The sequence below is a fragment of the Varanus komodoensis genome, unplaced genomic scaffold (assembly GCF_004798865.1).
Source record: "Varanus komodoensis strain SLA01 unplaced genomic scaffold, ASM479886v1 scaffold39, whole genome shotgun sequence".
In the NCBI taxonomy this organism is placed as follows: Eukaryota; Metazoa; Chordata; class Lepidosauria; order Squamata; family Varanidae; genus Varanus; species Varanus komodoensis.
The window spans coordinates 124120-142895 of NW_025335922.1; the positions used below are offsets into that span (position 1 = coordinate 124120).

General features: G+C 42.2%; 1 protein-coding gene across 2 annotated transcripts in view; it reads left to right on the plus strand.

Moving 5' to 3' along the window:
• Positions 1 to 18776, plus strand: part of LOC123028854 (extracellular serine/threonine protein kinase FAM20C-like) — a 30867-nt gene that overhangs the window by 9092 nt on the left and 2999 nt on the right. Inside the window, exons 4-13 of one of the 2 annotated variants that reach the window (XM_044441144.1) lie at positions 3053 to 3142; positions 3268 to 3636; positions 4714 to 4862; positions 5188 to 5266; positions 7063 to 7155; positions 8767 to 8882; positions 9068 to 9248; positions 10583 to 10692; positions 17794 to 17875; positions 18707 to 18766. In XM_044441144.1, coding sequence (XP_044297079.1) covers positions 3284 to 3636; positions 4714 to 4862; positions 5188 to 5266; positions 7063 to 7155; positions 8767 to 8882; positions 9068 to 9248; positions 10583 to 10692; positions 17794 to 17875; positions 18707 to 18766 — 1223 coding nt within the window. In that variant the 5' untranslated portion in view covers positions 3053 to 3142; positions 3268 to 3283. Of the gene's footprint in view, positions 1 to 60; positions 3143 to 3267; positions 3637 to 4713; positions 4863 to 5187; positions 5267 to 7062; positions 7156 to 8766; positions 8883 to 9067; positions 9249 to 10582; positions 10693 to 17793; positions 17876 to 18706; positions 18767 to 18776 lie in introns of those variants that run through there. The other variant, XM_044441143.1, reaches the window with a different exon arrangement.

The following is an 18776-nucleotide window of genomic DNA, read 5'->3' on the forward strand; positions in this document are numbered from 1 at the left end:
GCTCTATTTTGAACCAATTGAAGTATCCGGACCGTCTTCAAGGGTAGCCCCATGTAGAGCGCGTTACAGACGTCAAGGCGGGAAGTCACCAACGCGTGCATCACTGTCGCCAGGTGCTATGCAGTCCCTGTCTCTGCCCAGTTTACCATCCTGAGTCACGGATGCAGAGGCAGAACACTGGACAGTACAGCAAAGCCCTGTGACTTCTGACTGCTGGGTTGCAGTGCTCTTGAATGCAGTTTTAAGCAGTGCACAACATGACCTGTTTTCTCAGCCAGAAGACCATGGCTTCATGGTATACTGTAATTGGTTTGGACTGTATATAGATGCCATGGTGACAAAGAAAGGGGTTTTAAATGTGAGTCATGTATTGCTGTCAAGGGACAGGAGTTAGGTATTAGAGTGTTGCTTTATAGTGGTGTCATGGCAACACAGTGCATTGACACATTGCCTGGTTGGCTGTGATAGTATGTATGCATCCTCTGTCATTTTGCTGCAAGTTCAGTCTCAACTTGATGAAGAATATTTCAGTTAACAATGCCAGCACTGAAGTGATGCACAGCCCCAGGGTTGCAAGATTGCAGTGGAGCTTGATTTTTATTCCACCTTATGTGAAGTATAGGGGTGATCGACGTGTCTCTTACGCAAGCTCCTAATGCCAGAAATCAAAAGGGCATTATGCAGAGATTCTGCCGCCTTTTCCCTCCAAAATGGATTTTCTGTATTGAGGCAAAAAACAGGAAAAATTGTGGGAAACCATGGGAGGGTCATGAGTAGCTGACTTCATCTGGATACCCCATAAATTAAAAGCCTCTTTTGGAAACACCATGTGTTGCTTTGAGTCTCCTTCTTTCCTTCCGTATTTATTTATTTATTACATTTTTATACTGCCCTATAGCCCATTTGGCCTCTCTGGGGGGTTTACAATTTAAAAACATAAATAACAAAACAACAATCAAAGCGAATAAACAAAAACAACAATACCAGTACTGTATAGGAAAAGTTGGCAACCTACAACACTTAAGATAGAATTAGTGCACAGCATAGCAGTTAAGATAATAAAAACATATCTATCAACATATTTGGAAAAGAAATATTTTCAAGAAATATTTCTTGGAAAAGAAAAAAATCTTGTCTGCATCACTATCTGAGCCAATGTTCACCAGAGCCTCAAAATCTGCTTCTGGTGCTGGATGTCAGCCTTGAGGTATGTGCCATAATAATGGGTTTAAGATGTGCAATTTGTTTTCACACTAACTAACCACTCCCTTTATGGGTCTGGGACTAGCAAGATAAAAGTGTAATTTTCAGGCAAGAGTTGGGGCCTGGGGCCTCTTACATAGGAAGAAGTGGAAGATACAGTTGTCCATTTTACTAGATTAGCACATAACGTAAATATCACAGCCATGTGGGACTTTCGCAATTGACACAGATCAGACACAGAAATCTTTTGACTTTTATCAGCCACCTTTTCCCATTACTTGTTCACTCAAGCTAAATTTAAAGTCAGCAATTTTGACTGGAATGATTAGCTCATTCCAAGCCTCATTATTATCATCATCATCATCATCATCATCATCATCATCATCATCATCATCATAACATTTCTGTATGAGTACAGTTGAGTATTTCTCTTGCAAAGACCTGAGGGAGAAATAAGGCTTACTGGTTTGCCCAGGCCATGATATTACTGCAATGCAAGGGAGGGTGTTGGGGAGAAATATAGTGTTGTCAGAATCTGGGGCGACTGAAAGCTGGAGACAGTTACTAGGCAACAGCCATACCATGGGACATAAGCAAGCAAAGAACTCGTAGTTCCCTCAGCAGCTCAGGCTCTGTGTGTGTGTGTGTGTGTGTGTGTGTGTAAGAGAGGGAGAGAGGAAGGGAGGAAGGAAGTGAAAGTGTGGTGAATGTGTAGCTTCATGTCATGAATGGCATACAGGTGAGAAAGTGGCTGTATTTTCAGAGAATAGGGGACCATTTGCTCACACAGGTTTTTAATCTCCTGCAAACAGTCCCACTAAGCATTGTTGAGGCAAAGATTAAAAGGTTCTAAGTCTGCCATTCAGCTATGAAATTCAGTAGGTGGCCTCGGGCAAGCAAGTCACACCATCTTGCTACTTGTGAAGACAGAATGAGAAAACACTGTCTAAGTCACCCTGAGCTTGCTAGATGAAAGGCCACTGGTACAGCTCAGGCACTGGGCTTAATGGTTTTACAGGGAAGCCCTTTTTTACATGGTAATGTCATATGTCTTCTGTGGGATGGACAGAGTGCTGAGTCTCTGTGTTCTTCCTGCCCTTGATTGGATGCCTGCAATCCTCTGAGCTCGGGGATATGGGCAGTCACCATGGCTGCTGCTTTAAAGAAGTCATACCAGCCCCATAGAAGTAGGTTCCATATTCACAAGTGCTGGATTCAGAGGTCTTCCTGTAGACTCTGTTCCAAAGTCTGCAGAATGTAAGGGATAACAGAAGTAAGGGGTCCATCTTGGAATGTATCTGATGAAGAGGGTTTCTCTGTGGAGGAAGATATTTGGGGGGCTGGAATGCAGGTCCCAAGTTTAGATGCCTTGTCTCAAAATATTCATATGTGAGAAGTTTATAAAACACATGGCCATTGTGATATTTCAACACATTTGTCTTCCCTTCATGCTCACAGTATACATTCATGGTAAAGGGAGGGAATACATGTGCGGGCATAATAAGGTGGTGAGATCTCACAAAAGTTTTTTATGTGATAATATAATTGGAAGATATTTGTGACACTGACCCTACCTACCGCAATTGATTTGGAGTTTGTTCTCTTCGTATTAACTTTGGCACCACCTGCTCTTCCCTTATCAACAATGATAAATACATCTGCAGCCTCTGTTTCTGACTCATATTTGTCCCTGCTAATGAGGGTGATCTGTTTATAAGTAGAGAGGTTAGTTGTTACTGTTGTTGGTGAACCATATATTTTGCCTGAAAAACTTGAACTTTCGTCTTTTTCTTTTGGATTCCAATGCTGTAAATACCATTCTCATGGCTACATGAGATCTTTCTACCAGTGCTCGTGGAGATCAAGGTGTGGAGATATTTTCCTGCTCACACGTGGAACTTTGCCATCACATTGTACCTTGCAGAAATCCATAAGGATGGTATGTCGCCTGCCTTCTCTGTTCCAAAGAAAATTAAAAACCACTCTTTGCCTCCTCTTGCTTTTGGCTGTCCTGGTACACATGGTGTTGGACTTAACACTACCAACTGGTTATGCTTCCTGCAGATACACCTCAAAAGTAATGGATTTCCTGGGACTCCAATCACTCAGTCCTGTATCATCTGCCCAGAATAAGCTGAACTCCAGAATTCTTCAAGGTTTCAGTAGCAGCAACAGGTCCCTGGGGAAAGGATTTCACCCTCTGAAAGGTGTACCACATGCAGATGGCAAGAGAGTCATGTCCTTCCAAAATCACAGCTTGAAGCAGCAAGTTGTAGAAGAAAAGCCAAACGGAACAAGCATCTCCAAACTGGCTGCTCTCTTTGATCATCCTCTCTATAAGATTCCAGTTCCAAAGATTGCAAAGAAAGACAAACTGTTTGGCACCAAGCCAAAGATAAGGCTCTTCATCAGAAGTAGTCAAAGTGATGAAAGGTGAGAGAGCCTCTTCTTTTCCCAGTACAGTTTGAAGGGCCACCCCATGAGACATACATCTTCAGGGATAGAACTGTGTGTGTTCCTTTATATGCATGTCATACAAATAAGTATTTCATTTTTCCCTTCACTGTTCTAGAAGAACCAGTAGATTGTGGGGATATGAGGCCAACCCTGAGTTTGTGTTCTGTCAGTAACATAACCTTATGCTTCCAGTGCCTCATATTGCAACTAATTGGATATTTTGCAAGTTGTAGATATGGCAACTTCAATCTAGTGTTGGTTTGGGGCTTAAGGAAGAATCAATGCTAGGAATATATGGCAACTAGTACAGGAAGAGTTATAAACACTGCTTAAAAGTATATATATTATAGACAGTACTGTATTTTATATTTTAACTGTTTTAAAATGACATTTTAGTTTTTTAACTGGTTGTAATCATGCAGAGAAGATTGATTATTAGGTGAATTAGAAATATACCAAATAAATAACAGCTATGAACACATGGTAAAGAAAGCATACTGAAATAAAATGGTGGCAAAACAGTGGTGAAAGCATTCAGTATCATGAGGTTCAGAAGAAAGTACACTTTAGCTATGAGCAACTGTGATTTAATAGTACAAAGTATTTACATAGTCTCAGGTTTTGGCCTCAGTGCTCTCAGACAATTTAGATTTCTGTTTGTAGTGAGCTTGTTTTGAGAACATTTCTGAATTAAACCAGGAGTGCATAATCTGCAATCCACAAACTAAGTGCGGCCTGCAGAGCTACTGGATTGGTTTCTATCTGTCTCTTCACTGACTAGCTGGATCAAGGGAAGAGCCTTCCAGCAAGAGTTGGGAAAGAACACATTGAAAAAGTTAGGTCTCACTGGCTCCATGCTTTCAGAATCTTCCTCTGCCCTGCTGCTCACCTGTTCAGTGAATATCAGCTGCTGTAACTCCATCTTGTCACACAGGAGTCCTATTTTAGCTGCATAATTGTACTGACCTGACACCTGTGTTTGCAATGAATACATATGGCTACATGATGAACATACAAAGTATCCTTCTTCCCCTGTGTTGTGGTGATTTGCAGGAGCAACAGTGATAAGACAAAGTACGATACCAACCCTTCTTGGCTCCAGTTTTATGCCAAGATCAACCGCCATGAACTCTATGCCCGCCATGATCCCTCTGTCCATGCCTTGATGGAGGATTTGGCCACACAGAAAATTGTCAGCTCAGGTACTGTAAGTTACATTCAGATTGTTTAAGCGTGCTTCTTCTAATCTGCTTCTCTTCACTTTATCTTGTCCCTTTCCCCCCTTCTCCCTTTGAATCTTCTTTTTTCTACCTCTAGGCTCTACACCTGGCCAGTTAAACCTTCCTGAGGGAAATTATGGGATGACAGTGGAGTTGCTTCTTGGAATGTTCTTCTTCAGTTCTGCTCAAGGGAGGCTTAGTTAATGTTATACATGCCGACAAAGAGATCAAGCTTTCTTTTTTGCTCCCTCCTGAATGGGAGAAATAGGGACTTGAAATAAGCAGATTCTTCCCAATGTCATTGCAGTCCAAAAGCCTGGAGGGACCCAACTGAAGCTGGTGATGACCTATCCCAATCATGGGCAAGCTCTCTTCAAACCCATGAAGTGAGTAAGGTACTTTGGATAGCGCTGTACTAACATCCAGGACATATGCTGCTTTTCATATATTGCAACTATCCTCTTTGATGGCTTCCACTTGTGAAACAGTGCCTAGAAGTTTGCACTCTGTGAGTTAATTAATGGCTAGAGCTTTTGTCTAGGCTAGAGCCCTGCATTCCCATCTCTGCCTTAGGAGTACTGTAAAATCAAGGCTTGCATTTGAGGTTGTGTTAAACAAACACCTGTGCAGAAATTATATGAAACCTTCCATAATTATAGGTACATCACTGGGAATCATTTGCCACCGCAATTTCTCCCCTACTGCATGATACCCAGTACAGCTGGTTGAAAGAGGTCTTTTCCTCTTTATTATTGAGCCCTTTGTAGGAAAAAGGCAGGATATAAATCGAAAAATAAATAAATAAATAAAAAATTATTCCGGTTCCTCAGGTTCACAGCCAAGCTCTGTCCTATTCTCAATGACAATAGAGTAGCTTTCCTTCCGTAAGTTCAGGTGATGAATAATGCAGCCACTCCTGTTCAATATGGTATGGAAAAGAAATTTCTCTACCTGTTCCACTGGTATGCACAGCACAAATTATTATTCCACCATTTCTGACTCCCAGATCATAACCTGGATATCTTTTTTACCTTGTACTGAATTTTCCCTTATCTGAAATGCAGCCTTCCAGTCAATAGCAACCCTTGTTTAAGGGTCCAATGGGGGTCCTTAAAATCAGCTTCCATTTGCTGCCAGTGAGGATGCACCAGATTACAGCTTTTTCACCAGATTACAGAAGAAAAACACAGAACATTCTGCTTCAACATCTTTATTGGCACACAGGTCACTAGATGGAACAACTATGTTCTAGGATATCACCCCCCCCCCCAGCAGCCTGTTACTATATAGGATAATCAGTAGGGCTGTCATTTGACCAGAAAAAAACAACTTGGCCCTGTACTTTCAATGATAATCTGATTTGCATGATTTTCATGGCATGGAGTCATAAAAATATCCCACGCAGGTTACTACAGTTCAGACTATAGTTAGAAGCATGACTGCAGTGGGTTTTTTTCAAAATTGGCAAATCTTAGCAATGGAAGGGTCTGGAAAAACAGTTGACATTCCTGGCAGGCAGCAACCCTTTCAAATTGAAAAGCTGAAAAAACATTTCAGTGTCTCAGGTAGAAGCCAGAGATTTCTGAGGGAGTGGAAAGGAAACGTCACATGCCTGTTTCCTAACACTGTGGTCTTGCAGCCCTTGTGGCAGGCATGACGTGGGTGCAATTCTTCGCTGGCCTTCATCTCCACTGGCATTGCAAGCCCTGTCAATGAAAACTGCTTGCACTGCCCATATTGGAGGAACTTCCTTAGCATTGTTGTGGATATTTACTCCATAGTTTTAAGAAAAACAAAATTAACAGTCGTTTAACATAAAATGCATAAAGATGTACGTGGTTAGGTTATACATAATACATGATCTACTGTGGTTAGGCTATAGTTACTATTATCACCTTAGATCGCTTTTAGATTTTGCAGCAAATGGCGAATATACCTTCGAATACTGTTGTCTGTTTTTTTATGGAGAGGTGCGACCTCTGGTGGTGAATGGTGTAAATGCTTGTGGTATGTTACTGAATCAACATACCAACATACCGTTCGAACCAACATTTTTTAAGCCTTACCTATCTCAGTGTGCACTGTGAACACCAGATGCAAAAGATCCATGTGCTTCAGTTCAGCACTGGACAGCTAACAGTTCCAAATAACCCGGTTGCACATTTCCTTGCTCTCTCCCCAGGCAAACCCGAGACCAGGAGACTCCAGAAGACTTCTTTTATTTCTCAGACTTCGAACGACACAATGCAGAAATAGCAGCCTTTCACCTGGACAGGTGAGTCCATCCCAGCTCCCATACTTCAAATACACCTGCTGTATAACATTAGAGTACAGCAGATAGCACAGCGAGTGGTCATAGCTTTGGATGGGAGAGTCCACATTTTGAAAGCAGAAGAGTTTCATCTCTGATAATCATTTACAAAAGAATTCCAGATAGTAGGACAGGGAAAGACTTCTGCCTCAGTCTTTCAAAAATTAGTGCTGATCAGAGTACATCAGTCTTCCCAACTTGGTGCTCTCCAGATGTGAAGGCTACAACTTCCAGCACCCTCTAGTCAGCCATGCTTGAGTCACTCCAATGCAACTGGAGGACATCAGGTTGGGCAGGGCTGCAGAACGCAATAGCAGGGTAGGTAGGCCAGTGGGCTGACTCAGTATGAGGCAGCTCCATTGACAGTGCAGAACAGAGCCATGGTATAGACTAGTTCCAGTTGCTGGAACAAGAACTGGTACAGGACCTGTGGACCTTCAGATGTTGCTAGCTATAATTCTTATCATCTCTGATCACTAGCCATGCTGGTTCAGGCTCATGGGAGTTAAAGTCCAGCAGCATGTCAGGGCCGGGACAGAGCTGTGGCTGTCTTTATCCAAACTGAGTCCTGCCTTGGGTCTCTGAGGTCAAAAGACAGAAGCTAAAGGAAGAGAACCAAAGGGAAAGTACTGATTGATCAGCCAGGCTCTTGAGTTTTATGTCAGGTCTGGTCAATCCAAAGCCTGCCCAATGCTGGGGACATGATGGGTGTCACCACAGAGCACCTTAGACAGTAGAGCCTACCAGTGATGCCTGCCTTGGTGGAATTCTCCTTTAAAAAGCAGCTGGATAGCTGGGAACCCCCATTTAAACTTCCCACAAAGTGAGATGCTACTCCAGAAATTAAAAAGTAGGCAAGGGACCATCAGAGAGACCATTGCTGTGGTCCCTCTTGAACCTGGAACTGGTCCTGGCTGTGCATGAGGTTGCACTCATTTACTTTTGTGCCTGAAAGAGGCTCCAAGGCTTGGATATGCAAAATCCATCCTAGCTCACTAGACTAGGTCCCAGCCTCAGAGCTGGGTAATTACTTCAGAATCATCAAAGAGGATGACAGAAGAGAGCACCTATTCATATACATTTCCCTGTGATAATTTATAGATACACATTTAGAAATAGTTAATGCAGTTTAAATAGAAATACAGGGCATCACACTGTAACGTGGAAGACTGTGACCAGGTGACCCATGTGCCTTGTTCAGTCTTCTCTTCATGTGCTGCTGACAGGTAACTTGAAAGCTCAGCTCTTCCTTCTGATGGTTCTTCATTTTTAAATGGTAATAGGACTGAACAGACCTTCAAAAAAAGGACATCTTCAAAACAGAGGACAGTCCTTTGGTAGCCCTTCAAAGAAAGAACTGTCTGCTGTGAAGGAAGACCCATACCATAATCCCCAACTAGTATCTTGTCAAACAGTGACCAATAAATATATTAGGGAAACCAGAAAAAGGCAGGTATTTTCATCTTTATGAGAAAGATGTTTGTGTGGAATTTCTTCTCTATATCCAGAGGGATCATTTTCCGTTCAGTGATGAACAGAAATTGTTTTAGTTTGTTTGCTCTTCTTTTCTGGGAGGATCCTGGATTTTCGGAGGATTCCCCCAGTTTCTGGCCGTTTGGTGAATATAATCAAGGAAATCCGGGACATTACAACTGACAGGAAGCTGTTTAAAACTTTCTACATCTCCCCAGGTGAGCACTTTCCCACTTGTTTATACTTCACAACATGGGCGTATGTGGACCCTTGTGACAGTACATCCTGCCCAGACAGTTTGCGCCTGTAAGACAGGTGGTGGAATTCTCTGTCGCAGGGTTGGGTGATGGGCTTTGCTGACCTTTAACCTTTGCTTCCCCCCATTTTGTCTGGGTCAACTCAGCTGGCAATGTCTGCTTCTATGGTGAATGCTCCTACTACTGCTCCCCTGAACATGCTTTGTGTGGTAAACCCGACCGGCTGGAGGGCTCCATGGCAGCCTTCCTGCCTGACCACGAACTGGCTGGACGGCGCTCATGGAGAAATCCCTGGAGGCGTTCTTACTCCAAAACCAAGAAAGCTGTGTGAGTTTGTTTGGGAAGGAAGAAGGGCTGTAATCGCTAAAAGAGGAAGAAGAGGGGGAAAGGAAGATCTGGATGGGGTGGTTAAGTGAGCGGGCTGGAGATGCAAGACTGTCAGTCAGGCATTGTGGAAGGTGTGTCCAGGTTAGCCTTAGGCACTGAGGAAACTGTATAGACCCCTGACAATGCAGCCCCCAACTCAAGGACATATGAGAAGTTCATTTCATTTTGCAAATCGCTCACACTTGCCCCACCCATAATCCCAAACATGAATGGGAGTGGATTGGGCGCATGGGGAGAAATTCAGAAATTCCCAAATCTGCAGTTGCATGAATAATGTACATTTTGAAGAAATTCATTAAAATACAGATTTTCACAATTTATCAATTTGAAAAATGTACAAAATGTACAAAAATGCCTATTCCTCCAGTTCACATGAAAGAAAAACAGGTTGCAAATGAGAACATGAGCAAGATGATCCAAGCTGTGAAGCAGAGTCTGAAGAAGTGAACTTGAATATTCTTGATTCTTCCTACCCAAACTGTTAGTTTGGGTATCCTATCACACATCTCCATATCTGTGTGGCGCCTTCTTGCCTTGCCTTTTATCCACCACTTCCGAGCTCACAAGCTCCCGACGTCGCTGTTCCTTGGAAAGCAGCTATGATGCTGAGAGGCACTAGCTAGCCAGCTGTTCAATGGTTTCTCCAAGAGTTGGGGATAAATTCCCTAGTTGGCCTGTGGGTTGGCTGGTGCTGCTGATGCAAAGAAAGCTGAATGGGGTCTGGATTGTCCACTATGGATGTATCTATGGGATATGGTATAGCGATAGTTTTATGTAAACCTTCTTGGACTTTGTATGATGAAAAACCAGGGAGCAAATGGAGAAGATGAAATACTTAAAAAATATTTAGGTAGGAGTTTAAAGAAGAGGAATATGAATTGCCCTGCTGGCCATAGCATAGCTGCATGCTGATTTGTCATCTGCTGGGAATTATCTCTTAGAAATTAGGACTAATTATGTTTTAAGCTACTAAGCCATGCTGCTTCACAGACTGAAAAGCTTATGCCACAAAATTGCAATACACCCCAAGAAAGATATACAACTCCTGAGGAACTTGCCTTGTTCTGGAACCCTTCCTTCCCTGTAGTTTCAGGGAGCCTAAGCTGAATGTTAACAAGCTGAAAAGAGTAACATTTTCTGTAATCACACCAGTTATGTATTAGCAGAATGCTGGATAAATAGGGCTAAAAGGAAATGAACAGACAGCTCAATGGATGTTGGTTTCTTTCCCCTCATTTGCCTTACAATCACTTTTCATAATTGACTTTTCTAAGGTGGGAGCAGAATGAAGCTTATTGTGCTGAGGTACGAGAGACACCACCCTACAACAGTATTTCCCGCCTGCTCAACCTCATTGACATGACAGTGCTTGACTTCCTCATGGGTAAGCCTGTTCAGGATGTGATACATTTGCGGAAGGGGCCAATGCTTAGGGGCACAGCACATGCTTTGTGCACAGAAGGGCCCAAGTCCAGTCGCCCAGCATCTCTGAATAGGTCCAGAAAAACTTGCAGCTGAAACCCAGGAGAACCATTGCTACCAGTCTGCATCAAGAAGATGGGTCAATATAGGACAGCTCCCTCATTCTAATCTTCAGTTAAAACACAGGTGGGAAACTTCAAGTCCAGGGAGCAAATTCTGCCTTATAGTCCCAGCTCAGCCCCTAGGATTCCTCAGATAGCTTCACCTCTTTTCCCTGCCCCACTACCTCCCCCTTTTTCAGCTTTTGTGCAGTTTATTTCACATCCTAAAACACTAAACCTCTCCTAAGGCTTAACCGCTAGCAGTAAGGTCTTTAAGCTAGTATGCTGTGGGAGTTGTATTCTTGGCCCAATCCCCTTTGTTTTCAGGCCTGCTTACCACTGGATTGCAGTTCCAAGGAACTGCCAAATTAAATCCAGTTCTTAGACAAAGAGGTTCACTACTCCTGGTTTAGAAGGATCCAGCAGGAGGTGATGGGCATGGAGTGGAAAGTCCCTGAAGTCCTGTTGAGCCAGTGTTACTTAGAGCAGACAATATGATGCTAAATGAACCAGTAGTCTGACCTGGTGTAAGGTAGCTTTCTATATCCCCTAAAGGGTTCCTCTTTCCTTTGCCAGTCTAGATCTTTTAGCATGGATTGCAATAGAGTTTGGCTCCACACTTCTTATTCTTAGAGCACACAACTCAATAGCAACTGAGAGTTCTCGAAGATCAAATTCTGCATTCAATACCTCTACATTTGTGCCCATCCAGCAACTCTGTCAGATCAGACTCTTTTGCTTTGCATTGTGATAAGATCTATGATTAGAACTTGACCATTAAGGTGATTATATTGTATTTCCCATTACCTTTTGCTGTCTCCTGTCAGCTGTTATTGGTCAGAGGTTGGTCTGAAAGATATTTCAGGAACCTTTTACAACTCAGTGCTTGTGTTTAGGGCCCAGCTACGTAATCTTTGACTTTAAGATTTCTATACATAAAACATGTGCAGAGGTCCCACGCTGATAAAGCTATCAGTGTGGGGCCTCTTAAAGGACTGTTGTTGGCCTACTAGTATTCTGATCATGTGTTTTAAAGGGTGTGTTTGCATGTCAAGCTAACCCACTCCTGCAAGGAGCCACAGTGGGCTGGTTGTTATGTGTATAACCCATGATGCACCTGACAGCTGATCAGGCATATCATGAATTGTTCACCACCCCCTTCCCCTTTTGGTTCTCCTGCAGGTATCCAAGTGGGCTTAGCAGCAGGACCAAGTTGTGTGCCCCCCCCCCCCCACATCCAAACCTTAGTCATTGCTAAAGTTGTTTTCTTCATGATTTTTGAAAGTGATAACGATGCAGGCAGAAAATGCCTGATTGTACGGTCCACAAGGAATGTCTGGTCCACAAGCAGCATGAATTTCCCCAAGAGTGAACCCACTCAGTTTGGTGGGGAAAGGAAGAGGGGAACTTAGTTTGGAGTCAGCTGGTCTTGATATGAACAAAAACTAACTTCCCAATTTCTGTCTTATCTTGATGACTGCCTCTTGCTAACAACCTTTAACATAATAATGATTGCCTGATCTGATCAGGCAATGGGAAGGAACAAGGAGAGCCTGATCTGCTGGGAAGGAAAAGGAGAGAGGGTGGGGGAAAGAGATACTGGCCAATGGCAATAGTAATATTTCAAGAAGGACAGCTGTCAGGGCTTTGTGACGCATCTTTTAAATAAGAAATGCAAAAGCTCTCTTCCAGCAAAGCAGTTAAAGGGGTCTAATCAAACATTGTCAGCAATCGTTGTTAACAACCCAACCACTAGGTGGTATAGACATAAAATTATTAGTATTTATTATTATTAGTAGTAGTAGTTGCAACTGACACACTAAGATGTGTCACAAAATCCTTCAGGAATGCAGTTTTAGAAGGTGGAGGGGGGACGCAGCAGGGGGCAGGTCACGTGAGTTTAGAACCTGCAGGAAGAATTTGAGAGGGAAACGGAAAAGGGGCAGGCAGGGAAACGGTCAAGCACATGGGCCCTCACCCACCCCATGCTTTCCCTGTAAATCATGATCAGAGCTTTACATGTGTTTACATTGAACAGCTATACTCTAATGCAGTTGTCTTGGAGTAAATCCCACTGAAATCAATGACACTTCCTTCCAAGTAGAGATGTATAAAATAGCTTTGTAAAAATAGTTTTACATTATGCTGATGTTTGCTCTTGTGTCAGTTTCTAACTGTATTGTTTTGATACTGAGTTTTTATTGCTGTTGCTGCCCGCCAGCTCCAGTCCTCATTGGGAACATATGGATTAGAAACCAAAATTTGTAGTTATAAATTTCTAATAATGCTGTAAATTGTATGAGTGGCAATTCTATTTTGCATGTTATATAACTGATATAGTCACATTTTTCCTGCTTCTTTTAATGTGAGAACTCCCCCTTTAACAACACACATATTTTACCATTTCCTGGCTGCCTCCTTCTAAGAATTTTCAAAATATAAGCAGAGATACTCATATCAAAATTGGTCCTGTACGATTTCTCTCCACTTTTTCACTAAGTGTTGTGCAGTATATTCTGCAGGTTATGAAAGCAAGCATGGCTCTAGTGGCACAGAGCCCTCTAGTGGGCACACGGCACTATTGCACATTTACAAAGCAAGTCATGCAGATCCACAGGAAAAATACCCAAATCCATGGTGTGGCTACCACTCCCTTTACTAGGAACAATCAAATATGCACAAAATTGTGGAAAAGCTTTTGAGATCTCAAGACCTCTTCATTGTCACAAACACAGTGGGTTCTATTGGGGGGGGTGGCACTTATATGTGTCTATAATGCACACATAATAGCCAGAAATAAATTTCTAAATCTAAAAATGCACACTAGAGGATTGCTTATTATCCCATCCATTTGAAAGTGGTAGGGTATTTCTCTGTTTAAACTTGTACAAGATTGCACCATTAATTGATCAGCATTCCTTTATGTAGGTTGTAGCCTAAATTGTTATTGATGTTCAGTAGCATCATTTCATACATTATTTGAATGATTAACATTTGATGCTGTGTTACTGGGAAACAGTTCTGCAATCTGGAACATCTGTAGGGCAGCAGGCTAAGGAAGGCACATGGAAAGTGTGTCTTCTCCCCCAGGTCAGGGCACCAGCTGTTCACATAGACTGCAGCCCTCTCTGTACCCTACCCCATTCTGTTCCAGAGGGTCCTCCAACCCTCAGGAGCAGTCTTCAGGGACAGAGAGTTTAACAGGAGAAGGCTGCCTCTACTGGTGTAAGTGGGAGCAACTTCTGCTAAGAAATAGAACCAATTTCCTAGCGAGGATGTGAGCTCTCCCACATTAGAGGCGTTCAAGATGCAACTGGACAGCCTTCTGAGAGAGATGGTTTAACTTGGTGTCTGCACTGAGAGGGTTGGATCCAGTAGCCTTCTGGTCCCTTCCAACTCTACCATTCAATGATTCTATGAAGGGTGAACTACCTGCAGCCCTCCAATTGTTGTTGGACTGAAGTTCCACCAATCCCAGTCGATATGATCAGTGAAACCTGATAACATATGGATGTCATGTTTACATTTACGGCAGAGCCATCTCCAGATTCAACCCTATGGGTTTTTGGTATCTAATACTTACCTTGGTACTGAGCTTTGGCGATTGGACACTGTAAAATACAATGTATAAATGAATACTTGTACCTTCTAACATGTCATCTGAGATGTTTTTAAGTGTTGATGTGCATGTGTCCTATTCCTCAGCCAGCATGCATAAGACTATGCTCTAAAGCTGATTATTTATTTAGTATTTGCTCTGATCAGTTTTCTGTCCCTGCTGTCTTAATTTTTTGGTGTTGTAAGCCATCCTGAAAGTTGTTAAAACAGAAAGGTGGCATACACATATTTTAAATAAATAACATAGAGACAGTCTACAGTTTCTCGCCTATTACATTTCCATGTTTCAAAGGATTTTGAAGTGGAGGTGCTTTTTCACACAAACATTCTCCCATTCACATCTGCACTTTTGAATTGAGTCCAGGACTACATCTATACTACAACTTCCAGACTTATTTTTGTCAACTGTCATATCCTCCTCAAGAAATTCTGGGGACTGTAGTCTTCCAAAAAAGCTAAGTACCAAGAATACCTAGCGATAGCAAAGGATTCTCAGAGTTCTAAAAGCACTTGTTTTCAGAGTTCTTTGAAGGAAGCCATGCCAATCAAGCCCATTAAAACCCTGCAGAATTTTGTAGTGTAGGCATGTTCTTTCTCTCCTTGCAATTACTTTTGTCCCACTTAATAGCCCATGATTACTTCTGCTCCATCTAATAGCTTTCAGTTTGCTCCCACTGACCCATGAATGGCTAGCCTTTTTGTTTCATCTCTGTGCTGAGGGTAGTCCAAGGAATATGAGAGGAAAAAATGTTGGGCTTTCTCTCTGATCTGAAGCACATGTACCATCATAAACCTTTCCGGACCATATTACTTCTTTCAAGCCTAACTTCATTCATTATACTTATGATGTTGCATGGACAATGTTAGTTCACACCTTCTGTTCTAAGCATTTATTTGCTGGCTAAGAAAGTAAATAATAGCATCTAGTCAATACAGTCATGCTTTTGGATTCAATTCTACAAGCACTAAGCAGGGAATAAGCCCCGTTGAACAGAGGGGTATTTACTGCTGAGTAAAGATGCATATGAGTGTGCTATTTTTTTCTGTTCTGCCCTTCCACTGGTTTTCATTTTCTGCTTGCATGCCCTTTTCTTGCAGATAAATTTGTTCCAGATCAAGATCAGTCAAGTGCCACCAGTTGGACAATAGAGGCACCCCATTTGGGGTATTTTGTGTTCGACTATTTTCTTGGATGCTTTTTTTTTTTTTATGGCTTTTGCTAATCTCCCACATTTCCAACTGCTATTGAGAACCCATTCCTAGAGTCAAAAAGCTGTAACCTCTGATCTCAGGAGTTCAGCTTTTGTCTTCCTCTGGGAAAAAGTGGACAATAGTCAGAGATTTACAAAACTGATTTGTTGGTGCCCAGCCTGAGAGGTCTTGAAGGGGCCTGATTGTTAAAAAGTGCTGAGTGGGTGTCATGAAAATCGGACTCTTCTGAGGTGTTCCAAGCAGGGCACTCAAGTATCTCCTGTTTATTGTATCAAAGTAATACTCAAAACTGCAGCTAAGGTTTCCAGGGGGCAACCTTCTGGCTTCAGGACATCATTTGGAGGGCCACAGGATAATTCAGATTCCCAGATCTGAGATGAAGACCAAGATCTGACCTTTCAATGGTCAGTCTGTGCTCCTATCTCCCTCCCTGTCCTTGCAGTTGGCATGGCAAGAACCATGCTGGCTTCCTCTTCAAGGTCAGAAAATCAACTTCAAAAGAAGGGTAAAGGGGACATTTGGGGGTGGGGAAAGGAGAAGACTATTAGCACCAGGATATAGCTATCCTGGCATGGTTCTTGTCCCCACCTCCCACCCCCAAGACTGAAAAGGTGCAGGGAGATGAAAATTCCTTGTAAGCCTCCAGGGGCTTACAAGCATGAAAGATGTGACACTTGGGATTTCACCCTAAGCTTTCCATTTCGGTTCACAAATCTGTGGGTTCCATTCCTCAGTGACTTGATTCCCACGTAGTCTTGTCTCTTTCAAATAGACACATTAAAAATCCCTGTACACTTTTCCAAAAATTTGCATGCTCCTACACTCCAGGCCATTAATTTCAGTCCTGTTCAAAATGTTAGCCCAGACTTTGGGTGATGTGTGATTGATGTTTGAGTGCCAAAGTCTGAACATTGACAGAGACCCAGTGCCAGCAGGTATCTCTTTCCTGTGCCCACTGTGTCCTGAAATAATGTAAAACAGAAAATCTTATGATCATTATCTGCATAAAGTAACTTGCTAGAGGAAGTTATTAATAACTGGTGGTATTAATATCTTAATATATTCCTCTGTCCCTATAGTCTATGATGAAACTTAAAATTTATATCAACCAATCATGGTCTCTAGTGTAGCCTAAACTGCCTTCGTACCAAATTTCTCATTTCATTTTAAGATTAAGATGCCTTTGAAGATGGTTTGCAATCTGAAGCAGTCCAAAATGTGATGGCCACACTGATAGCAGGGACAAGAAGTTCTGAACAGATAATACTCATTATCCCAATTCAATTAAATGGTTTTAACCTGTAAAGCCTTACAAGGGTCAGAACCACAAGACCTGGTGGAGGGCCTCTCCCAGTGTGAACTTACTTGTATTTTATGTTCATAATCCAAGACCCTTCTCCAAGTGCCTTCTCCAAGGAAGGCTGAGGATGGCAACAAGGGAGAGGACCTTCTCAGTAGCAGCCCCCAATTGTGTAACTTTCTCCAGTGCAGGCTACCTGGTGTCAACATTGTCCCCTTTTGGTACTAGCTTAAAGCCCAGAGAGCTTTGGCTTTTGGCAGTATAGAAATCTGAGATAGGATAGATTGCCAGACAGCAGACAAACAGGCATTCCCAAGCATTTAGCAGAATATTGTAAGTTTTGTAATGGATCTTGGGGTTTTCTGTTGTTTTTAAATTGCTGTTTTTTTGTACATTGGTTTTATATTATGTATTGGGGCGGGGGAGGTGTCAGGTGTCAGTCTGTATAAACTACCCAGAAAGCTTTGACTGTAGGGCTGTTAGAAATGTAATAACAAAACAAGATGAAAGTACTACTCCTTTCTGAAGACTATGGCTTTTCCATCTGACTCAGCAACATTTTTTCCTTGACATCTGATGACATGCTTTAATGAACCCAAAAGCTTGTTCGCTTCTTATAAAAGTCATATTCTACTGTTTGTACTTATGGATATTGTCTATATAGTATTTTGTTTTGGTGGTCTTGAAATTAATTGTTTCAGTGGTCTTGAAATTCATACCCTTCTATTTGGAGGTCCTCAGTGTGGTCTCCTCTTCTTTAGCACTCCTTTCTCTCCCCACTCTTTCTTTTACTAACTTCAGCCTCTCCTGTCATTCGTACCTTTCTCTGCAGGAAACATGGACCGTCACCACTATGAGACATTTGAAAAGTTTGGCAATAAGACTTTTCTGCTGCATCTGGACAATGGCCGAGGGTGAGTACAATGTGTGTCCCTGTGGATGGCAAAGAACTCTGAGAAGCTTTTGCGCCTTGTTGTGCATCTCTGAAGAAAGGGCTACATGCTTTCCTGCTTAAATTTAATCCTAGATTATTTTCTGGGACTGGACTTTTTAATGTAGGAACTTAGAAAGGCAAGGAATTGAAGCAGGAAAGAGCTGGATCCAAGATTGTTCTGTGATAGGTTCACACTGAACCCCTCTCTGAGGTCTGTGCACACAGCAGCTATTTCTTGAGAATGCCAAAAAAAGACCTGATGGGTGAAGCAGATGGCACCACTTATTCTCAAAAGCGTTGACTTCTCCCCAGTTCATTTAGGTATAACCTTGCATGAATTGAAGAATATGGTACTCTAGTTTGTGATATTTTCAGAATTATTTTTAAAGCTACAAGTCCATACTTGACAATTTTCAGGAGGAAAAAAATAATGGAACTGCATGAATGTTTTCTACTGTCATGGGAACAGGGTCTTTCCATACCCTGTTGCCTTCCACTATCCATCCCTGATACATTTTTAAGGTTTTGTGGGGAGAAGATAATTGTCACGAGAGAGCTAGAGAGAACACAGCTGTCTGCTTGACACCTCCCCCTGCACAATGGTCGTCTCTCCTAAAATATTGAACTTGTACAGGGAAAGTCAACTTTTCAACAGGATAATGGAGGGGCTGTATGCAAATTTATCTTAGTTACAAAATTAATTCCAGTTGGAACTTTGAAACTTTTACATCTCAGAATAAACATTTCTAATGGCCCAATGTATTAGTTTCACCCAAAAATAAATGGCATGTGTTTCTTTTTTTCTATTCAGGTTTGGGAGACATTCCCATGATGAAATGTCCATTCTCGTTCCTCTCCGGCAGTGTTGCATGTAAGGACTA